Source organism: Zalophus californianus, chromosome 9 (assembly GCF_009762305.2).
Source record: "Zalophus californianus isolate mZalCal1 chromosome 9, mZalCal1.pri.v2, whole genome shotgun sequence".
NCBI lineage: Eukaryota > Metazoa > Chordata > Mammalia > Carnivora > Otariidae > Zalophus > Zalophus californianus.
In genome coordinates this window covers 116,421,595-116,446,745 of record NC_045603.1, presented here as the reverse complement: position 1 = coordinate 116,446,745, position 25,151 = coordinate 116,421,595, and the positions used below count along the sequence as shown (strand labels likewise).

The 25,151-nt window shown below is 37.1% G+C and overlaps 1 protein-coding gene across 4 annotated transcripts in view; it reads left to right on the top strand.

Moving 5' to 3' along the window:
- Positions 1-25,151, top strand: part of MYO3A (myosin IIIA) — a 231,842-nt gene that overhangs the window by 302 nt on the left and 206,389 nt on the right. For 3 of the 4 annotated variants that reach the window (XM_035729263.1, XM_027593914.2, XM_027593918.2), the window contains exons 2-4: positions 459-536; positions 16,678-16,862; positions 19,721-19,855. In XM_035729263.1, the coding sequence (XP_035585156.1) occupies positions 16,695-16,862; positions 19,721-19,855 (303 nt within the window). In that variant the 5' untranslated portion in view covers positions 459-536; positions 16,678-16,694. Of the gene's footprint in view, positions 1-409; positions 537-16,677; positions 16,863-19,720; positions 19,856-25,151 lie in introns of all 4 variants that reach the window. The other variant, XM_035729262.1, reaches the window with a different exon arrangement.

Here is a 25,151-nt window from a genome sequence, read left to right as displayed (position 1 = left end):
TCTTCTGTTTGCACCTTGCTAACATTTTACTAAGAGAAATTTAAAACAAAAGCATTTTAAATGGTCATTTAATAGTACTAGGATGGTAATTGGACGTAAGCCTTGAAATAGCCCTTGTAACGGCACTAAAATTAAGAAGAAAAAACATTGTTTGAAAATCCGAAGACTCCTCATGGGTTTCGTTGTTTCTCCAGTTTTCGTGGTGATTGTAGGTGCTTAAGTAAAGCCTTAAGTTTTTTTTTTTATAATTCACATTGATCCAGGAACTTTAGATTTGTTTTATGCTGGTAAAGGAGATGAGGTGCTTTATGCTCCGTGTTGTATAAAAATGCTAAAACGGAGGAAAAAATTACAGTCCTTCCATACTACCTAAATGTTTATAAATTCAGCTTCTGATTACTTTCCCCAGATCCTGGATGCTTATCCCTGTAACACCATGACTTTGTTGTGTGTCACAGGCCCAGGATCACAGCTGCAGCCTGGACACTGTGTCTTGTATCTGAGCATTATGCTTTACTCTTCAGACTTTTTTAAAGGTAGGTGATCAAATTGACAACTTTTCTGCATTTGCTGGAGCCTAAGTTCCAAGTTTTGACAAATAAATGAGGGTCCGTGTTATTCATGCCATCTTGATTTTTATGACATTATAAAAGATAATTGTTTTCAAATTGGAGAATTTAGAGATGTATAAGATTTCAACGATAACTTTTTTTTATGAATGTACTGATGTGATGTCTAGCGTGTGTGAAAAATTACTCTCATTTGTCTTAGTCCTTTTTTATTATTATTGGTGGGGCAAAAAAGTGCAAAGTGAAAGGTTCAACTTGATGGTCTTATAATACCAGCCTGGTATATCTATTTGCAGAGATTGTGGTCACATCACAAAAGGGGATAGTATTGTTTTGCCTTCCTCTTCCATCTTCCTTTTACGACCCAATTTTCTTGTGCACATGTTTGAAAAAAACTTTATGTGCCAAATCCAAAATATTTGAAGGTCCATTAGTTGCTACTAATAGTTTGGTGAACAAACAAATATTTGTAAGTGAAAATCTACTTTAGAGTATATGAATGTAGATTATATAAAGTTGTGATTTTAAAATGTTTTATCATTTTAATGATTTCTGCAATGTCAGTACTCTAAACTTTTCATTTCCAACTTTTTTTTTTAAACAATGATCTCTTCATTAGTCTTTCCCCTGGATCCATAATTTGAAAAATTGTATCTAACAAACAAACTCCCTTTCCTTCGTAATAGGAAACAAACTCAGTTATCCATTAGAGGGTAAATAGAAGATTTCCATTAGACTTCCAAAATAATTCACAGAAAACTCTTTACCATTTTGGGGACCACAGAGAGTCACGACCCTCAAGTTGGGGAGCATTACTCTTCTGAACTGAAATCATCTATCATTGAACAACAACCTTCTACCATGTCCTTTGACCTCGTCTTTTTCTTGACTCTACCATTCACCAGCATTATGACCTTAAAAACTCTCCCTAATCCCAGTCTCTTTTCTGAAAATGCGGGTTACAGTAATGCCTTTCTGGAATGTTTCTTATGAGTCTTAAATGACACAATGCATATAAAACTGTAAGTACAGTAGGCACCTGGCATATGGCAGTCAGTCAGAAAAATGCTAGCCACTGTTAGTGTCCATTTTTCCTGAGCTCTGAGGATAATCACACCATGTGGTTAGGTTTATGTCTATTGTCTATTTCTTGACAAAGAACACAAATCCCATGTAGAAGTCATAAGGTGATAGCATAAAAGCTGAATTTGGTCTTTGGATATGTTGATTTGGGTGAGCTCATCACTTTAAAATAATTGAATTATTTACCAATATTTTAGAATTAGTACATTTTGCATTTTGCATAAATTCCCAGAGTCCTAGCTTTTCCTTTTTTTTTTTAAAGATTTTATTTATTTATTTGAGAGAGACTGAGAGATAGAGAGCACGAGAGGGAAGAGGGTCAGAGGGAGAAGCAGACTCCCCGCTGAGCAGGGAGCCCGATGTGGGACTCGATCCCGGGGCCTCCAGGATCATGACCTGAGCCGAAGGCAGTCGCTTAACCAACTGAGCCACCCAGGCGCCCAGTCCTAGCTTTTCCTGAGAAACAGGAGGGCCAGGCAAGGGGGAGCTTGCAACCGTTAGCAGCTGAAGCCAGCATATGGTTGCCCACTTTGGATGGAGTGCGTACACTCTCCAGTTTCCACAGGGTCTCCACTCCCTGCTCGTACTTTCTCCCACCTGCCTCACTCATGTATTTCACCTCCCTTGCCCTGCAGACATTTCAGGTTGTGATTTCTGACTCGGAAAATATACCTTACTAATTTGAATGGGTAATTGTGTGGCCAAAACCATAACCCAACTTTTATCCTTTAAAAAGGAGTACAGTAATCCTGTATTACAATTTATGAAGCATTTCCTTATTTGATACTTAAATCAACTCAGAATTAGTTCAGACATGCTTTATCATTGCATTTTGTAACTGTGGACATTGAAGCTTATGGGTTTGTACTAAAGCTTGAAATAGTGTTCCGATGACTTAAAGTTGTTTTGGGTTCTCACTAATGCCACTTTTTATTTTATTTTACTTTAGATTTTATTTATTTATTTATCAGAGAGAGAGCACAAGCAGGTGGAGTGGCAGAGGCAGAGAGAGGCAGGCTCCCCACTGACCAGGGATCCCAATGTGAGACTTGATCCCAATGTGGGACTCGATCCCAGGACCCTGGGATCATGACCTGAGCTGAAGGCAGAAGCTTAACCAACTGAACTACCCAGGCGCCCCACTAATGCCACTTTTTAACTATGGAGAAATTTGTTAGGAAATGATAGCCTTTCTTTTGGTTTCAGCACTTATTTTAAGCAAGTACTTTTATTTCCATAATTACAAACTGAGAAAATGAGTGGTAGAAAGAACACATGTATGGAAGTACATCAGTAGTCCTTGTTTGCCCTCTCTACAGAGCATCTTTAAGCAAATTGAAGGGAACAAAACATTGACTACGGCTCATTCAAAACAGACCATACATATAACTAGACAAGATCTGTTTTAAGCCATACTTTATTACCTATGTTATTGGAAAGCTGAAAGAGATAATTGTGTCCAGTTCATCTGGTCTGCAGTTACACTGGACCAGAGATTTCTGTGAGTGTGTTTTAAAGTTCTGAGAAAGGAGATAGCCAAAGCTTGTGTGGTGATTCAGCCTGGTGTCTCTGTGAAGTTGTTTTATATAGCAAACACACTTTTTAGTGGGCTTCTTTTAACCAGGGAGGCTTTATTCCTTTCACAATCATGCCAAGAGGATAATCTATGCAATAAGATAAAAGAAGGGGTAGTTCATTTGTGGGTGTGGTAACTGTGTGTGATCTTCATGGTACGTGTATGAGAGAAGGTCAAGCCAGCCGTGCAGAGGGTTCGAGGAAGCAGCTAAGCCAAGACAACAGGACATCCTTCAGCAGACAAGAGTTTCAGTGTCCAAACACCTGTCAGGAGAGAGTAGAGGCTGAAGACACAGGGAGTGGTGAAGAAAAACTTAGAGTGAGTTTAGGGGTGTCAGAAAGAGCCAGATCATTCAGGGTCTGGAGAATGCAGTAAGAATATGGATTTTGAAGGCTTGTTAGCAGGAAAATTATGTGATCTGATTTTCTGTGTTGAGATCATTCTGGCTGCCGTGTGGAGAGGGACAACTTAGGTAGCTGACCTGTTGACCTTCCAGTATGTCTTCTTCCATCACAGGCAGGAGGTCCTTTTGAATCTAACTTAAACTTTACATGGTGAAGTTGAAAGAGCTTAGCAGAAGTGGGTGCATTGAGGGAAGGATCCTCCATTAATGTTCTGCAAAAATATACGATGAGTATTTTTTAAAAGTAAGAATCGGGGTATTACAATAATGCTTGGCTTTGAGTAAAGCCATCTGCTACTTTCTTTATATAATGGTGTTTTGAGGTTCTCGTGTTTAATGTAAGTATTTAACATGTATATTTATCTTAAAAGTCTGAAGTTAGTGGGCTCCTGGGTGGCTCAGTCGTTAAGCATCTGCCTTTGGCTCAGGTCATGATCCCTGGGTCCTAGGATCGAGCCCCACATCAGGCTCCCTGCTCCTCCCTCTCCCACTCCCCTGGCTTGTGTTCCCTCTCACTCTCTCTCTCTCTTTGTGTCAAATAAATAAATAAAATCTTTAAAAAAAAAAGTCTGAAGTTAGTATTTCTAACTGCCTCTTTAACCATATAAGTAATTTAGGAACATTGAAATCCTATTACTACACTTTTCATTATTATTCATGTTATTCATTTCATTATTATTATCATTCATTATTATCTAGTATTGTGTCTTGCAGTCAGTGCTAGTTTAGATTTATACACATGCATAACAGTTTCTTTGCTGTTTTTTGGCAATTTAGACCTTTCTTGCGGATCGTTGTTGTTCCTGAAAGGTATCCTATAAATGTGCCCTTTCTCAGGGGTCATTATGGTTAAATGCAAATTTTTTTGGTGAAAAATGTCTTTATCTTGCCTTTGATCTCGAAAGATACTTTTGTGGATACTTTTGTTTATTTTAGGTTAACAATTATCATCTTTCATCTGAATACATACATGTTTTTTGAATTTATTATATTACTGCTTTCTATTTTAATATCCGCAGTCAAGGGGCGCCTGGGTGGCTCAGTCGGTTGAGCGTCTGACTCTTGATTTCTGCTCAGGTCATGATCTCAGGGTCCTGGGATCAAGCCCTGCGTGGGGCTCCCCACTCAGCAGGGAGTCTGCTTGTCTCCCTCCCCTCTGTCCCTCCCCCTGCTTGCTCGCTCTCTCTAAAATAAATAAATCTTAAAAGAAAAAAAGAAAGAAAATCAGCAGTCATTCTAATTGTTTTCCTCTACATGTAATATATCTTTTCTGGTTGGTTGGTTTTAAGAGGTGTTCTTTGTATTTGGTGTTCCATGGTTTTACTGTGGTGTGTATCTAACTGTGGATTTCTTTTTATCTACCCTACTTGAGCTTCCTAAATTTGAGTGTTCACACTTTTCACCTCTTTAGGAAAACTCTCAACCATTACCTGTTGCTTTTACTCCATTCTCTCTATTCTCGCCTTCTCAAATGGATTGGGTGTGTGTTGGACTGCATCGGTCTGGAAAACGGTTAATACCGGGTAGTTCAACAGGGAATTTCAGATGGTGCTCTGGTCTGAATGTTTGTGTCCTCCCAAAATTCCTGTGTTGAAATCCTAAGCACCAGGGTGATGGGAGGTGGGGCCTTTGGAGGTGATTAGGTCATGAGGGAGGAGCCTCATGAATAAGATTAATGTCCTTATAAAAGAGACCCCAGAGATCTAACTCATCTTCTCCACAATGTGAGGTTATTGTGAAAACCCAGCTGTCTAGAAAGTGGGCTCTCACTAGACATTGGGTCTACCAGCACATGACGTGGGACTTCCCAGCCTCTAGAACTGGGACAAATAAGTATTTTTTTGTTTCTAAGCCACCCAATTTATGGTATTTTTGTTACAGCAGGCTGAACAGACTAAGACATGTGAAAAATCAGTGAGAAATGTTTCGGGATATCTAAATGCCAAGCAGGGCATCGTGAGGCAGTTTATGTTCAGCAATAGCAAAAAAAAAAAAACTCTTGTCACTGCTTGGGCTGTAGGGTTGCCGTACGGAGGTAGTCTTACCAGAACCCAGAAACTGAGGCCATCTCGAACCATGGCAGGTTTTTCCTTATAGGAACAGGGACCGTGGAGACATAGCCACTGGTGGAGACATCATAAAACCCAGAGAAAGCAGAGGAGAAATAAGCTGGTATCCTTTCCTCCTCCCGTCCAGTCTCCTGCCCGAGACTCTCACGGACAGAATCTAGCAGAGGAGTAAGTGAAGGGAGCGAGTAGTGTGGGAAGTAACAGTTTTGAGATATCAGCTCCCCAGACTCAGGACATGGAAGGTTATGCGTGGATCTGAGGGCAGGCGGACCGTTCCATTCTCCTTTCCATATCTTTCGGTTTGGCTTTTGTGTTTTTCATTACTTTGTTTCCCTGTACCGCACCCCGAGTAACATCTTTATTTGTGGCGAAATGTGCATTACATACAATTTACCCTTTTAATCATTTTTAAATGTGCAGTTCCGTGACATTAAGTATGCTCACATTGTTTTACTGTTATCACCACCATCCATCTCCAGAATTTTTTTATCTTGCTGAACTAAAACTCTACCCATTAAACAATAATTTCCATTTATTCTCCTTCCCCCACGTCCCTAGTAACCACAATTCCTCTTTCCTTCTCTGAATTTGACTATTCTAGGTATGCTATATAAATGGAATCGTGCAATATTTGCCGTTTTGTGGCTGCCTTTTTCCACTAAGCGTAGTGTCTTCTAGGCTAATCCATATTGTAGCATGTATCAGAATGTCCTTTCCCCTCTAAGCCTGTGTAATATTCCATATTCTATGTCTGTACAACATTGTATTCATGTCCATTGATGGACATGTGGGTTGCTCCCACCTTTTAGCTACTGCGGATAATACTGCTATGAACATGGATATCCATGTATCTCTTTGAGAACTTGCTTTCACTTCTTTTGAATATGTACCCCAAAGTAGAAGTGTTGGTAATTCTGTGTTTTTCTGAGGAACCACTATCCCATTTTCCACAGCAGCTGCCCTAGTTACATTCCCACCAGTACTGCACAAGAGTTCCAATTTCTCCCAACCTCAACAACACTTGTTTTCTGTGTTTTTGATAATAGCCATCCTAATGGGGGTGAAGTAGTATCTCATTATGGTTTTGATTTGCATTTTCCCAATGATTAGTGGTGATGAGCGTCATTTCATTTGCTTATTGGCCATTTGTATATCTTTTTGGACAAGGATCTATTCAAGTCCTTTGCCCATATTTTAAATTGGGTTATTTTGTTGTTGTCTTGTAGGAGTTCTTTTTACATTCTGGTTAACCCTTTATAAGATACAGGACTTGGAGATATTTTCTTCTATTCTGCAGGTTGTCTTTTCACTCTGTTGATAATGTCCTTTGATGCACAAGAGTTTTTAATTTTTGTGAAATCCAGTTTATCTGTTTTTTCTGTTGCCTGGGTTTTAGTGTCACATCCAAGAAATCATTGCCAAATCCACTGTTATGAAGCTTTTCCCCCTATGTTTTCTTCTAAGTTCTGTAGTTTTTGCTCTTGTGTTTAAGTCTTTGATACTTAGGGGTTAATTTTTCAATCTTTTTTTTTTTAAAGATTTTATTTATTTATTTGACAGAGAGAGACACAGCGAGAGGGGGAACATAGCAGAGGGAGTGGGAGAGGGAGAAGCAGGCTTCCCGCGGAGCAGGGAGCCTGATGCGGGGCTCGATCCCATCATGATGTGAGCCAAAGGCAGACACTTAACAACTCAGCCACCCAGGCGCCCCATCTTTCTTTCTTTTTTTTTTAAGATTTATTTATTTGAGAGAGAGAGAGCGAGAGCAAGCATGGGGGGAAGGAGCACAGGGGGAGAGAGTCCCAAGTAGGCTCCCCGATGATCCCAGAGCCTGATGTGGGGGGGTTAATTTTTTGTATATAGTGTAACATAAGAATTCAACTTTGTTCTTTTACATATGGTTTTTCAGTTTTCTCAACACCAGTTGTTGAAAAGTTTGTTCTTTCCCTTATTAATGGTCTTGGCAGTCTTGTTGAAAATCATTTGACCATATATGTGAAGTTTTATTTCTGGGTTCTCTAATTTATTCTTTTGATCTATATATCTGTCTTTATGCCAGGATCACACTGTTTTGATTACTGTGACTTTGAAATAAGTTTTGAGATCAGGAAGTGTGAGACCTCCAACTTCATCCTGCTTTTTAGTATTGTTTGGGTTATTTGAGATTATTTGAGATTCCATATGAATTTTAGGATGGATTTTTTTTTTCTATTTCTTTTTGGGATTTTGATAGGGAATGCATCTGTAGATTGTTTGGGGGTAGTATTAACATCTTAACAATATCAAGTCTTCCAATGTGTGAACACAGGATGTCTCTATATTTCTTTGCGTCTTGTTTAATTTCTTTCAACAGTGTTTTATAGTTTTCACTGGAGCACTGGGTATTATGCACAAACAATGAATCATGGAACACTACATCAAAAACTAATGATGTAATGTATGGTGATTAACATAACAATAAAAAATTTAAAGAGAAAAAAATTTATTCCTAAGTATTATTCTTTTTGGTGCTATTGTAAATAGAATTGTTTTCTGAATTTCCTTCTCAGAGTCATTGTTAGTGTATAGAAATGAAACTGATTTTATATCTCACAGCTTTACTGAATTCATTGATTAGTTCTAACAGTCTTTTTGTGGCCTCTTTAGGGTTTTCTACATATAAGATCAAGTCCTCTATAAATAGAGAAATAAAGTTAATTTTAATCTTCCCTTCCAATTTGGATGTCTTTTTTTTTTTTTTTTACTTTTGATATGGGAAGGCTTTATTCTTTTAGTTTAACTTTATTTTATTTACATTCAATTAATTAACATATAGTATATTATTATTTTCAGAGGTAGAGTTTGGTGATTCATCAGTCTTATATAACATCCAGTGCTCATTACATCACGTGCCCTTCTTAATGCCCATCACCCAGTTACCTCCAGCAACCCTCAGTTTGTTTCCTACAGTTAAGCATCTCTTTTGGTTTGTCTCCTTCTCTGATTTCATCTTGTTTTATTTTTCCCTCCCTTCCTCTATGTTCCTCTGTTTTGTTTCTTAAATTCCACATATGAGTGAAATCATATGATAATTGTCTTTCTCTGATTGACTTATTTCACTTAGCCTGATACCCTCTAGTTCCATCCACATTGTTGCAAATGGCAAGATTTCATTTTTTTGATAGCTGACTGATAATTACATTTTATATATATATATATATATATACACACCACATCTTCTTTATCCACAGATGTCTTTTCTTTTTCTTGACTGCTTGCTCTGGGAAGGACTTCTGGTACTGTGTTGAATAGAAATGGCAAAAGTAGGCCTCCTTGGGCACCTGGGTTGCTCAGTCATTAGGCGTCTGCCTTCAGCTCAGGTCATGATCCTGGGGTCCTGGGATTGAGCCACATGTCAGACTCCCTGCTCAGCAGGAAACCTGCTTCTCCCTCTCCCACTCCCCCTGCTTGTGTTCCTGCTCTCACTATCTCTCTCTCTGTCAAATAAATAAATAAAATCTTAAAAAAAAAAAAAGTAGGCCTCCTTGCCTGTTTCTGTTCTTAGAGGGAAGGCTTTCAGTCTTTCACCAATGAGTGTGATGTTAGCTATGGGTTTTTCATACATGGCCTTTATTACGTCCAGGGAGTTTTCTTCTGTTCTTAGTTTGGGTGTTTTTTTTAAATCTTAAACAAGTATTAAATTTTATCAAATGCATTTCTGCATCAATTTAAATGATCATTATTTTACTCTTCATTTTGTTAATGCCATGTATTACATTGATTGATATTTATATATTGAACCATTCTTGCATTACAGGAATAAATCCCACCTGGTCATTGTATGTGACCCTTTGAATATGCTATTGCGTTCAGAGTGGTGGTATTTTATTTGAAGATTTTTGTATCAGTGTTTATTGGGATATTGGTCTGCAGTATTCGTTTCTCGTAGTGTCTTTGCCTGGCTTTGGTATCATGGTAAAGCTGGCCTCGTAGAATGAATTAGGCACTGCTCACTCTTAAATTTTTTAGAAGAGTTTAAGAATTCTTAGTCCTTGCTTTTTAAGAGTTGAAGGTGCTGGGCACCTGGGTGGCTCAGTTGTTAAGTGTCTGCCTTCGGCTCAGGTCATGATCCCAGGGTCCTGGGATCGAGCCTGCATCGGGCTCTCTGCTCAGCAGGAAACCTGCTTTTCCCTCTCCCACTCCCCCTGCTTGTGTTCCCTCTCTCGCTGTGTCTCTCTCTGTCAAGTAAATAAATAAAATCTTTAAAAAAAAAAAGAGTTGAAGGTGTTAATTTTTGTTTAAGGTGTTAATTTTTCTTTAATGTTTAGTAGAATTAACCAGTAAATCTATGTGTTCCTGGGCTTCTTTTGTTGTTGAGAGGTTTTTGATTACTGATTCAATTTCCTCACTACTTATAGGCCTATTCAAATTTTTAATTTTTTCATGATTCAGTCTTGGTGCTTGTGTGTTTTTAAGAATTTGTCCATTTCATCTAGTTTATCCATTGTGTGGGCATGTAATTGTTCCTAGTTCAGTCCTTTCTATTTTTATGGAATCAGTAGTAATGCCTCCTCTTTCATTTCGTTTTACTTATTTGTGTTTTCTCCATTTTTTTTCTTAGTCTAACTAAAGGTTTGTCAATTTTGTTTATCTCTTGGAGAACAAATGCTTGGTTTTGTTGATTTTTTTTTTCTATTGTTTTTCTCTTTTCTATTTTATTTATCACTGCTCTAGTATTTATTATTTCCTTTTATTACTTTTGGGTTTAATTTTTTCCTTTTCCTCTAATTCTAGTTTTAGGGTATAAAATTAGGTTTTGAGATTTTTCTTCTTTTTTAACATAAGTTTTTATACCTATAAATTTGCCTCTTAGCACTGCTTTTGCTGCATCCCTCAAATTCTGCTGTGTGGTAGTCTCATTTGCTTCAAGATATTTTCCAATTTTCCTTGTGATTTCTTGTAGGACTCATTATTTAATAGTGTGTTTAATTTTCCACATATATGTGGATTTTCCAGTTTTCTTTTGGCTATTGATTTCTAATTCCATTATGTTCTGATTGAAAAAGGTATTTTGGGGGCACCTGGGTGGCTCAGATGGTTAAGCATCTGCCTTCGGCTCAGGTCATGATCCCGGGGTCCTAGGATTGAGCCCCACATCGGGCTCCCTGCTCAGCAAGGAGCCTGCTTCTCCCTCGCCCTCTGATACTCCCTCTGTTTGTGCTCTCTGCCTCTCTCTGTCAAATAAATAAAATCTTAAGAAAAAAGAAAAAAGGTATTTTGTATGTTTTCAGTCTTTTAAATTTTACTAAGACTTGTTTTATGGTCTAACATATGGTTTATCTTGAAGAATATTCCATCTACACTTGAGAAAAATGTGTATTCTGCTATCGTTAGACGGAGCGTTCTGTATGTGTCTGTTAGATCCGATTGGTCCTTAGTGTTGTTCAAGTCCTATATTTCCTTCCTGATCTCTGTCTCATTGTTTTATCCACTACGGAAGGCAGGGTATTGAAGTTGCCTGCTATTATTGTAGAGCGATTTATTTGTCTTTGAATTACATCAGTGTTTGTTTTACATATTTTGGAGCTTTGGTGTTTTGTGCATATATATTTATAATTGTGATATCTTCTTGGTGAGTTAATGCTTTTATCGTTATATAATGTCTAGCATCCTTAATTTCAATCTGAAAGACTCTCTTTAGCAGTTCTTGTAGGACAGATCTAGTGGTAATGAACTCCCTCGGCTTTTATTTATTTGGGGAATGTTAATTTCTCTCCCATATTTGAAGGACAGTTTTGCTGTATATAAAATTCTCAGTTGACAAGTTTTTCTTTCAGCACATTAACTATATTGTCCCGCTGCCTTCTGACTTAACAAGGTTTCTGCTGGAAAGCCTTGTAAATGATGAGTTGCTTTTCTCTTGCTGCCTTCAAGATTTCTTCTTTGTCTTTGTCTTTTGACGGCTTCATAATAATGTGTCTCAGTGTGGGTTTCTTTGGATTTATCCTTGCAGTTTGTTGGGCCTCTTGGATTTGTAGATCCATCTATATGGATTTGTACATCCCTGTCTTTTCCTTAAATTTATGATGTTTTCAGCCATTATTTCTTCAAACAATCTCCCCTCATTCTTTCTTTTTCTTCTTCTAGTACTCATAATGCTTATGTTGGTTCTCTTGATGGTATCTCCTAAGTCCCTTAGGCTCTGTTCATTTTTGTACATTCTTTTTTCTTTTTGTTCCTCAGACTTGATAATTTCAAATGACTTGGGTTTAAGTTTGCTGGTTTTCTTCTGCCCATTCAAGTCTGTTATTAAACCCCTCTAGGGAATTTTTCAATTCAATTATTTTAATTTTCATATCCGGAATTTCTGTTTGGTTCTTTTTTTTAATAATTTCTATCTCTGTGTAGGTACTTTCAAGTGTTCCCTCTGTCTCTAGTCTCTGAAAAAAGATTGCCTAAGATGACATTCTTTCTTTCTTTATTAAATATTTTATTGAATTCATTGGTAAAATCACCTGAAATTTTTCTAGCTATTGTGTTCTATTCATTTCTATCCAGTATTCAACAAATCCTTATTGAGTACTTCCTCTGTGCCAGTCATGGTTTTAGAGTCTTTGGGATATATCCATGAACAACCTAAAATTTCAGTGCTCATGGGCTTACATTCTAGTAGTACAGAAAAACAATAAGTAAAACATAATAAACAGGAAGTGATGTAGCATGAAAGGAAGTAAAGAGTGTTACGAAAATAGAGCAGGGAAAGGGGACCAGGAGGTTGGAGGTAGGATAGAGTGGTGGAGGGCAGGGTGGCATTTTAAACAGGATGGTTAGGATAGGACTTACTGAGGAGGTGATGGCTGATGCAAGAATTAAAGGAAGTGAAGGAGTAGGCAATATGGATATCTGGAGAAAGAGCATTTCAGGCAGAGGGAAGACACAGCCCATTGGGAGATCAGCCCTGCTGTGTTTTAGAATGAGCATGAAGGCAGTTTGGTTATTTTAGTAAAGAAGAATGAAGGGGAGGTTTACAAAAGCAGTCAAATAAGTGTTGAGATGAATGATAAGATCCTGAAGTAAGATACTTTTTTCATTGTAATACGGTCTTTTTTCTATCATGAAAAAAAAAAAACAACCCTCAGCAGCTCAGTATATAATAAATCAATTCAAAAAAATAAGTCTTCATTTTTAAAATGTAGCTTTTAAAATGGAAGTACCTTTTTGGAATTATGGTAAATACATATGTTAAAATATAGTAAGTATATATGCCAAAAAGTTATTTAGCATAAATGATCATATAATTAAGAAGTTGGTTTTCATTTTATGAGCTAGAGAATTATTTTTTATTCTGTGAGTGCTGAAGGACTAGAAAAAAAAATATGAACATTCATTGCCATACAACCTACTGTAATCATTAAATAATTAGTTGTTTACTGACTGACATTTTATTTTATTCTTAAATAATAATCTATCAGTACTGGAAAAAGTATAGCTTAAGATTAAGAAGACTTGCTTATATTCTAAGGTTTTGAATTCTTTAATGTTTAATTTTGAGGAAGTCATTTTAGACTTCATCTTACCTACTTGTTGGGAGTTTTGTTTGTTTTGAATGAGATTTGACTAAGTATAGTCTGTTTCCAAAACACCTGTGCTTTTGTTATTCTGTGATTATTGTCTTGTGTTTTATGATATAACAATGAACTGCTTTAAATATTTGTTTTACTGAGAATTGTTAAAGAGGGAATTATGTTTTGGACAAACTTCTTTTCATGTTTAATGTCCAGCTCCAGTAATGCTTATTTTCTGTATCTTTTCATGATCACTTCAGAATTAATTGCTTCTTCACCTGGGCTACTGTAGCACTTTATGTTTGTTTCTATTATCTGTCACTTTTCATAATATTACTTACATATATCTACCCATGAGTTGCCTATCTTTGTATACCCAAGAGTCTAAAATACTCTGCACACATTAGGTGTTCATTCTTATGCCTGTATATTTAAATACCAATACTTAATTCCTAATAATTAATGTAGCAGAAATTAGAATTGTGTTCAATAACATTACCACTTGAAAAGCAGCATTCCATATAATGAATGTTTCTTGTGGTTAAAAATGCTTATTTCAGGCATTTAACAAGATTTAATTTGGTCTTTTGGTCTAACTTTTACATTATGTGGATGGCATAAATGCTTATTTGCATAACTCAAGTACATAGATATAAGAAGTAGTTATCTTGTCACTGATTGTGAAATCACTAAAGTGGATGATTATTACTGATTACCTCCTACTTATTCCATTGCGTTTTGGATCATAGGCACAAATTTTATAAAGATTAAGTATTCTAAGAACTATTCATAAGTGTGTTTTGTGTAGTGATGTAATTTTTAGCAGGCATTCATAGCCATTTATGAGATGCCGCACCCTTCAGTATAATGAATCGGAACATGATCCTTATTTTGTTTAGATTTTCGAATTCTTTTCAGCTCTCCCTAATCCTTATTTTTCTCCCTCATTTAAAAACGTCTTTTGAAGAACCATACTGATTAATTTATTCATCAGCTGTATATTTAACATCTACTATATGCCAGGCACAGAGTTAGGCATTATTAGATTTGGATGTGAACAAGATAGTTAAGGTCTGTGTTGTCAGAATTAACAGGTAAACAAACATTTGCCCATTTTGCCAGATTTATGAATTGCCTACCACGTACTAGGCATTGTTCTGGGAATTGCAGATACAGTAGTAAAAATAAAGTCTATACTCTTTTGTAGCTTACATTCTAAAGGAGAAATAAAATGTGTGGGAAAAGCTAACTTTATGTAGGTTGGTCAGGAAAGGCCCTTCTAAGAAAGTGATGTTTGAGCCGAGATCTGAAGGCTGAGAAGGAACTGAAGAAACAGACTGAGGCCAAACAGCAAAAACCGATGATAGACAATGAGAAAGAACTCACGTTTGATGCACATTTGTAGTTTTCAGGATGAGAAGTTTGTAGTTTTAAGGCGTTTATTGCTGCTTTTATGTTTTCAATTAATTATTAAGGAAGGGCATCAGTTGGGCAATTTTGTAGGAGGGGGTGGAGAACAAAGAAGAACAATTTGAGGACAAGAAAAATGTGAGGAGAAGGATCACTGTGAAATAATGAGAAAGGAATAGACAAACCAGAGAAGCACAGTAGGACTTCTAGGCAGTGTCGCAGGTCTACTTGTAGGTTTGTTATTCTGAATGTGAAGTGAAACCAATCAATACGGTTGTATGGTTTTTCCTCTAGCTACACGCACAGGTGTGAAGACATGTAGGGTTTTTAACCAGACTTGTTTTTTTCATTCTGGGAGACTGATGGTGGAGAAAGAGGAGCAAGAGTGTTGAGGGTATTTGCAAGGAAGTCATAATGATTCAGGCTGTAGAATTTATGCTGGGGAAGAAGCAAGTGAAGAAGGAATGAAGACTGAACGGGGTTGATGGCTATAAAGCAAGTGAGGGCTCAGTGGATTGGTGGTGTGGCTAAGACTGAAAATTGTGGTTAGACCAATGAATTTCATGGGCTAACATTATTCTATAGCATTACTACTTATTTATTAATACACACAAGCACAACTGCATGCAACTTTTGAACATCGAAGATTGTGAGGTTTTTGCACAGATAATTGAAAAAATGTAAGGGCCACCAGAAGTTCTGGGAGCTCCTTCTCTTACTTTTGTGTGGTTTTATACAAATGGTTGAATGTAATATAGGAAGAATATAGAAGGTTAAAAACACTACTGGGTAGTCAAGAAGCCTGGGATCTTATTTCAGGTTACATATAACATCTCCTTTTAAAAGTCACCTGACCCCATTGGCTGTACTCTCCTAATTGTTTCAGCACCGTGCCAGGTGTTGGGCATGTCGTAAGATCCGATAAGCGTGGGTAGAGTGCTCTGCAAGTACAGGGGTGGGGCTTGCAAGCCAAATGGGACAGAGAGTGGTGACATTCCGAGGAAATGACATCTAAGCTAAGATCTGAAAGAGAAGAAGGTGTTGGAATTCAATAAAGAAACCACTGTACCTCTGAAACAAATTATACATTATATGTTAAAAAAAAAAAAAGATAGTAGGAAGGGAAAAATGAAGGGGGCAAATTGGAGGGGGAGACGAACCATGAGAGACTATGGACTCTGAGAAACAAACTGAGGGTTACAGAGGGGAGGGGGTGGGGGGATGGGTTAGCCTGGTGATGGGTATTAAGGAGGGCACGTACTGAATGGAGCACTGGGTGTTATACGCAAACAATGAATCATGGAACGCTACATCAAAAACTAATGATGTAATGTGTGGTGATTAACATAACATAATAAATAAATAAATAAAAAGAAAGAAACCACAGGCAGAAAGTGGGAGGAATTCCTGTCTACTAAGACCCTTAAGCAAGAAAGAAATGACTTTAAAGGATCCCTAGTGACTGGTTTGTAATGGCTGAGAGAAGAAAAGTTGAGACATGAGGTGAGGACATTAAGCAAGGGCCATACTTTACGGGACCTGGTAGGTTGTGTTAAATTTCATCCTAAAAGCAATATGAGACCCATTATTGGGTTTTACATAAAGGAGTGATAATAAGACACAGTCACTTCAAAATGTGGGATTTGCCTTGACGACATTGAATTTTATCATCTTTAAGGTTAAATTTTTTTGATTCATTGTATTAATATCTGAGTATAAAGCAATATATCAAAGTGATTTAAATATGTGCCTCTTATTTTAATATGAAAAGAATGAAGAGCAATTAATATGGGACTATATTAAACATAGAAATAAAGCCCTGTTTACAAAGCATTATTGAACTCCTATTAATCTGTTTGCAAAAAGAATTGAAATTAAAATTTTCTATAATTCTGAGTACATTTGGTTACTGCTGTATGTTTTCCATCATATCAGTGAAATGTTAGATAATTTCCCATGAGTTTGTGTGTACCATTTAATATTCCCAATCAAATGTAGCTGAAACTGTACTTTTTCTCTCCAGTGATTTAAACTTGTGAGATGCTTCCATTAACTGGAAAAACAATCATCTTTGATAACTTTCCTGATCCTTCTGATACATGGGAAATCACCGAAACAATTGGCAAAGGAACTTACGGGAAAGTTTTTAAAGTATTGAATAAGAAAAATGGCCAAAGAGCAGCAGTGAAAATTCTGGACCCAATTCATGTATGTCACATTGTTTTTCCTCTTTTCTGCTAATTAACTTCGTTTTTATTTGTACTAAACAGTTAAAAAGTCTGTAGCTAACTTGATTTATTTGTCCCAGTGTCAATTGAAAATGTAAAAAAAAGTCTATTTGTTGTTTTTGTTGTTTATATACTTAACATATACAATAGGGACCAATAAATAATAATTGAACAAATATATAATACAAATAAGTAAATAAATAAATACAGCTCTTAATAGCTCAACAGTTGATTTAATGTTATTTTGGATTTCAAAAAATTGTAAGAACACAGACTCAGGGGTCTAGAAGTAATTCTCAAATGTCATCTTGGCCAGATCTCTTTTTCTTCCTGCATTTATTTAGGCTTCAGGAAGAATGTCTCTTAAACTAACCCAGAAATATTTTATGTTAAATTATATTTCTTTCAGAGATGGGAAATTAATTTTCAGGTTTGCTGAAATGTTTCCAAAGCAAAAATGGTATTCACTTATAATCAGGGTGAGTTTCCTTGTGAAGAATTGAAATTGCATGTGTGGTGCTTATGGCCTCTTTAAGTGATGCCCCAGTAGGGAGCCTCTTTTGCTTTTTTTTTGGAATAGCAGCTGTGATAAGGGAACCTTCTAGGCTTTTTTTTTTTTTTTTGGCGTTGAAGAGCGTAAAGAAGTTGATGAGGTTCTCCCCTCCCCCCCCCTTTTTTCTGGGAATGAGAACTGACTGTTTTGGAACATTGTCTGCTCTTGGGAAATACGTGTAGCTCTCTCACAGCACGTGGGTGAACCAGAATGAGCTCAGTGATCACATAATCCCCAAAGTTCTATCGAGAGCAGTTTCTCCAGTTACTTGACTCTTGCACACATAATGGGGTGGGACATGACAGATGTCGTGAAGTGTTTGGGAAGGACGTGGGACTCCTGGTCCTTGTCACAGCTCTTACACTAGCAAACTTGTAGGACTCTGCAAAAGGTCTCCAGGTCTCCATTTGTGCATCTCAGGATTTCTTTTTCTTATGCTTTCTTTTTTGATTGTTTATTTCGACTAAACCCATTATAACTACAGCATTTCATATTATTTTGAGCAGAGGAGAGGGAGAGTGGGGGGGTTTTATTCAAGTAATATATTAGGTACATTGGAAGGAAAAAAGAGAGAGACAACTATGTGCAGGCTTAACTGATGCTGAATGTTTTCATTGATCCCCTATTGGAAAGTTCTTACCACTTTTAAAAATGATTTTATTTGTTTATTTGAGAGAGAGAGAGAGCACGAAAGGGGATTGAGTGTGGGGGGCGGGGCAGAGGGAGAAGTAGACACCCCACTAGCAGGGAGCCCGACATGGGGCTCCATCCCAGGACCCTGAGATCATGACCTGAGCTGAAGGCAGATGCTTAGCCAATTGAGCCACCCAGGCACCCCAGTTCTTACCATTTAAACTGAAGGCAGAGAGACACAAATGAATCTGTACCAAAGTGACTGTACCTCTCTCCTCTGGTCTTTGCAAGTATGGGTTGGGGTTCATGGTGGCAAGAGAAAGGGCTCCAACTGGATCCCGTGTCTGGCCCCATAACCAGCATGTCTCTCCCATTCCTCTACTTCTTAATGGAGAAGGAGAAATGGATTATGGATACATATAGCCATTATTCTTTTATAATTTACTCCTGTTTCATATCCTGTGAACCTTGAAAATCATGTTTTGTTCTATTGCTTTAATGAAATATATCGGTTTCATGACTATGGTGTGAAATTGGTTCTTTTGCTGCCTTTATTCTTGTCACAGTACATGTATGTTTTTCTCAGAATTATTTATTTCCTCTTCATTCATCATGTCACAAGCCAAATAAAAAAGATTTATAACCAAGAGATTATAATCTTAATAAAATAAATTTAAATGCATCCTAAGCATTTTACAGATTTTTTTTATTAAAAAGTCTTAACTATTTTTTTTTATTAAAAGAGTCTTACTATTATGAATTTTGATATAGTATGTTTCTATCTGAGAAAGGGATAAAATGAATGGGCTTAGAAGGGAGGAGGCGGTGGACTTGCAGGCTAGTCCTGCATCTTATACTAACCAGCTCTGTGACCAACCTCTCTGAGCTTTAGCTTCTTTTTCTCAAATTGGATCTCTGGTCTAGAATTCTTTCCAGCTCTGTGATTACATGATTTTGTCATAAAACAACGTGGACACTAAATGTTACCGTAAAAACAGTATTTGAAGGCTTTGTCTTATTAGTACTCTGAGTTGTTTCATGTATTGTGGTTTTCTAAAAACATGACTAAGTAGTTATCTTGTGTTTTTGTTGGGAGATTGGCAGATGTAGTAACCTGTTCTACTTCTGGCGAATGAGCCTTTAGCTAACTAAGGCTGTATGCCATCTTATGTATAACTTTATTTTACTTTTTTGGAAAGATAAGAATTTATTGCTTGTATGACTAGCTTTTGAAAGCTTCTACGTATCCTGTATTTCAAAGGAACAAAATGAACCAGCTAAAAGTTTTTATTTCAAATCAATGGCTTTGCCACTGAAACAAAGTTAACACTGCAAAGAAAGGAATATCCTCTGGAATCCTTCTTCGTGTATGTTTCTTTCTAAGTGCATACAAAAATAGTCTTTTATTTGTCCCTTTTTAACTCAATGAAATTAACATAATTAGAGATGTATTTGATTAGTGGGAAAATACAATCTCTCCCCATACATAATGGCCTGAGAAGTTTCAGTACGTACTATTGAGCACAATAAAAGCCATTATTATAACCTTGCTTTGACAAAATTAAATTCTCTATTTGGTGATCTCTAATATGTCTCTTTGACATAATTCATGTTTTTCTCATGGTTTTCTTCCTATGACTTTTCGAAACCAGGATATCGATGAAGAGATTGAAGCAGAGTATAACATCTTAAAGACGCTTTCCGACCACCCCAATGTCGTAAGATTCTACGGGATGTACTTTAAGAAGGATAAAATAAATGGAGACAAGCTGTGGTTGGTTCTTGAGGTAAGTGTTTCAACATTATTCTACATGTGGAAATTTACAGTGTAGTCTTGGAATGACTGAATGTTTATGTAACATTGACACCCCATGAAACCCTTCCTTTAGTATGTTCTTGACTGGTCACAGACTCAGCAGAACACTGGGCCCCATTCTGGCCTTGTCCTTTTTTTTTTTTTTTTTTTTAAAGATTTTATTTATTTATTTGAGAGAGAGAATGAGAGCCAGAGAGCACGAGAGGGAAGAGGGTCAGAGGGAGAAGCAGACTCCCTGCTGAACAGGGAGCCCGATGTGGGACTCGATCCCGGGACTCCAGGATCATGACCTGAGCCGAAGGCAGTCGCCCAACCAACTGAGCCACCCAGGCGCCCTCTGGCCTTGTCCTTTTAAGACACATTAGGAAATTAAAGAAAAGCAATGAAGACTATGAATGACTAAGAGGAAACATCTCCACATTAAAAGACTCAAGAAACAGGGATTCTTTGCCTTGCAGAAGAACAAGCTTAAAAGGAACTTCATTATAATATTGATTTATTCATCCGCATTTTGTGACAGAGGCTCTGTGCCAGGTGCTAGGGTATGAGAGAAAATTAATGTAAGTGAGGCTTCATTAGACAAAAATGGTAAGCTGTGATTTTTTTTTTTCCTGTCCTCATTGAATACTAATGTCATAAACTACAGAACCAGGTATTTACATTCATGGGAGAAAACCATATCAGAAATGGTATTGAATACTAAGTAAGTCACCAAAGGGAAGCTGTAGAGTCTCCTGAGAGTAGGTTTGGACAGTTCCCTCTGATGCAGGAATACATACGGGAAGGTGCCCTGTTAAGGTAACTGCCAGTCCTAGGAGAATGTAGTTTTTCTAATTTTTACTGGATATTATTAAAGTGAGGTAATCATTAATTCTGGTAAAATTCAGAATTGTTTTTAATAGTTGCTTTTATCAAACTCAGGACTAGTAAAACCTTCATTGGTTCACTGTAATAACGTATTTATTGTGTTCATTTTGATTTTATTAGCATTTGATTATTGTATTTCTTTCAGAACGTTCTTTTGGTTTTTCTGCAGTGACACACATAGAAGTTGTATTGTTTTTATACTTTTTATTTTTTCTGTTACGGTTTTTAAATGATTTTTTAACTGATTTTAAATGGCTGATCATTGTAGAAAATACTTGAAACTATAAAAAGAACCACTCTCAACATTTAACATAGTTCCTTCATTTTTTTTTGTATGTTTAAAATGATTGGCAGTATTTTTTATGAAGTTATTCTATTTTTTCACTCAATATAATTTCAGGTAGACTTATCATTTTTATCCTTTGCAAAATAAATACATTCACCTGGTTAACAAAAAGCAAGTAGAACCAAAAGGCTTGTAATACAAAGCAGTAGTAATATGGATCCGGTTATAATACAGAATGGTAGTAATGTCGATCCAGTTATTATACAGGGCAGTAGTAATATGGATCTGGTTATAATACAGAGCAGTAGTAATGTCAATCCAGTTTAGCGGTGCCACCTTCTCCTGAGCAGATCTGTGCTTTTGATGTGTATTTGGAAATGCATGGCTGAGTTTCTCTACGCTTTAATTTTGTAATCTGCGTTCTGAATTTTGGCAAGGTTGCTAATCGTGCTTCTGGAATCCTTCTCCACAGTGGAGTTCTGCCACGTATCAGACTGACCTCTCTGATATCTCTGCTGCTCGCCCAAATGGAACCCACTGTTCCCTGAATCCCTTGGCCTCCCCCTTCCAAGCTCACTTCCCTGTTTTACACACCATGCGATAGTATGTGCCTTCTTCTCATTATCCACTGTACTGATGCCACCAAATCCCGAGTCCCTTTAGTTTTTCTAGGGAATAAAACCTCCAGTCTCTTGCCTGGATGTTTGTGTATGTGAGGAGTGCTTGGACAGCCTCCTGGATGTTGATATTTTGTATGTGGGATAAGACGGTGTCAAGTCTTTTGATGAGAGACTTCCAAAGAGTCCCTTGTTTTCTGCCCCTCCCCTCCCAGCTCCTGGGTTGATGTGCCGGGGTAACTACAGAATAGTCCTCCACGTAGCGCTTTATTTTGTGGCTTCCTCTGCATTACCAAATCAGTCATCCTCATTCCGTCATCTGCTTTCCATATTGAAAACGTTTGTTGGAATCTCTTGTCTACTGCTCTCCCTTTTTCTGTTCTCTTTTTTCTTGTGTTTTATACCTTTTGATTCCCTTACCAGCATTTTAATGGAGATTCATGAGTGAGAGGAAATACATTTATATGCTGAGTTGGCCACCTTTAATTGAACCATAGAGCCTTTCAGAATTCTGAAATAGTATTTTCAAGTACCCTTTCAGAATCTGAAACTGGTATTACATTATTTTATAGAAGTTTAAAAGTTTTTTTTTAAATAACCAGTTGTGTTCTTTAAAAATAGGCAGCATATTATGATTTGAGAATTACTTTGTTTTTCTCCATTAAGTTTAAGATTGCTTTATATTTGTAGTTAAATCACTCTTAAAACAAAGCAAAACTTCTATTCATCAAACTTGATTTTAAGTAATAGAATGTACATTATGAACTTAAAACATTTTGCTTTAAATAAATGGAGAATTTTCAAAGTTTACTTCATCTTTGTGTTTGTGTATTTGAGATCTAATGCTGTGCTGACCCTTAAGATCTGTATCTTTATATCCTTTGAAACATTTTCAATAATGTATCTTTAATTTTTTTTCCATATGGGATCATTGGTAGATTAACATTTGAATGGAGATTCAGGTAGGCCTAAATGGGCAAGGGTACAGGTATAGATCTTTGCCCAGAGTTTAAAAAAATTGAATGAGATCTGTCATTGTCTTTTATGCCTATCAAATCTGTATTCTAATTATATTGTCATTTCTCAGTCTTGTCACTTGAAATTAGGTGAGAGTTGGAGACACCTGAAATGTTCTTTTGTGAGAGCAGAAAAGATTGATTAAAAGGGTTTGGAACATCCAGTACAAGTAAAGCAGCTTCTTGATATAATGAATCAGTAGAGACTTAACAGCTTCTTTGAACTTTGTCCTTGTGTTTTATTATCAGATGGAGGAGTTAGAAATATCCCGAAATGGCTTGAGAAAAAAAAAAAAAGCTGGTAGTTTATTAAAATGGTATTTTGGAAATCTGATCTATCTGAACTTACAGTGTGGGAGAAAAAATAAAGGAAAGCAAGAAGTTGGCAAACTGTACATAAGATAATTGATTTACATATGTAAATTAGACTAATTATATACACACTGAAGTGGCTCGATGTACAATTACCTGATTTATAAACATGAATGGTACAGGTACTGCTGTAGAGCCACTTTCAGGAAAATTGGCTTGTGGCAGCAATACTTTATTCTACAAAATGACTGCTAATTATACCTCTTATTGTAAGAAAGCCCAGATAAATTATTTTGCACGAGGATAGCCAAAGAGTGACCAGAGAGAGGCTGTGATATTACCCAGAGTCATGCTAATGGTGCTGGGCTCCTGGCGTGAATCTGCTTCGAGAAGGTGTGCCTGGCGGCAGGGTGGGTGAGCGATCAGTGACACCCCTCATTGTCAGCCTGGCATGTGGGGAGGCCATCCCAGCTTGGACATACTCTTGTTCGATGACATTTCACCGTGAAAAATCATTTTATTTATACTTCAATCCAGAATTCAAACCCTAAGAAAAATAAGATTTACTCCACTCTATGGGCCTCTTTTCTCCATTATTCAGTTGTGATTCTTGAATTATTCCTTTCGGTTTGATAGAATTTTTGTCTTTCCTCTGTTTTTCCTTTGTACTTCCCTTTCATTTTGTTTTAAGTTTTTGAGCGTGAATAATATACAGAGCCCTGTTGGGGAATTTTTTCCTTCTCAATTCTGTATGTTCACTTTCAGACGGGCTAATTATTGCCCAGATTTAGGAAAAGAGCACTAGTGCTAATCCTCTGAAATTCCAGTTGCCTACTTGAAGTGAAACTGTCTAGTAACAGAGGGGGTAGAAAGGTTTCTGCTGTGGGAACCGATAGAATGTCTATGGGGATTTTTATTGTCACTTAATATTTTAGGTTTTTCTAATGATGTAGGCATAAAGGGAGAACCTAATACTTTTTTTACTTATGCCCCATTTTAAAATATCATACATATATTCATTTCTACTTATTGTTACCATATTTCTTGACTGACCTGCTTAGTAAAATGTAGATACCTCTTTTGGCTTTGTGCTTCCTTTAATTGCTAGTGTCTGTTCTTGAGGGTCAGTAGCAAGGATGGAGGGGGCCAGGGAGGTGTGAGTTGGTCAGGTTTCTGCCTATGTTTAACACTGTTCCAGGGGACTAAAAACGAAGAGTCAAAATTGAGTTAAATCAGTCTGGTATTTAGCATTTGCTACTGATGAACATGAAGGAAACAGATGTAACGATAATTTTCCCCTTCTTGGTTGGATGAACAGCCACATTTTAAGGATGTAAGGAATCTAGTCTTCTGTCCCAGGGACTCTTTGCTTAGTGTGCCCTCCACCATAATGGAGTCGAAATTCAGAATTGGGACATCTTTCTATTAAGAGACGCCCTTCCCTCATAATCCCATTTTAGCTATAATTTCTCCTTTCATGGTGGTGCTACAGATTGCATTCTGTGATTTAGCTGAATCGGTCCTGATTTGTTCATTCTTCATAGTGACATTGCTTTCTCTCATTGCTTTCCAATCATAGCAGTTTTTAACATTATATCCCTTTCAAGAGATCAAAGGCTAGAAATTACAGGTAGTATTTGAAGCACAAAAATTCAGTAAATTGTTGTAAAGGCACATTTCAGGTAAACGAAGTGGTTTTCATAGATACTAAATACCACTTTGATTCTCATGCATTATTGGCTCTTCTCATTTTATACTTACATCCAGTAAGTAAAGTAAAACCTGGCATGAGGGAAGGAAGCATAGGATGATAGAAAGAACATGAGTCACCGTGAACAAATGGTTTTTAGGTGCTCAGGTAACCCTTTAATGTTACTGTGCTGGAGACAACATGTACCAGACGGGGCCACTGCGGGTTTGTTTGTGTGGGGGAGGGGCCAGGGGAAGCAGGGCAGGAGTGGGAAGCTAGGCTGAGTTGCCCTAATAGCACAGCATTGTTCCTTCCTTCCTTTAGCTGTGCAAAATTGCAGTGGAGTAGCCGGCTGACATGATGATTCCTTTCATGTTCTTAGGGCTGGAACAACCCTTCTAGCTCTCCTATAAAAGGCTGTTATTTGGTGTACTTGCAACAGAACAGACAGCAAATTACCTAGAGTCGTTTCATTTTAT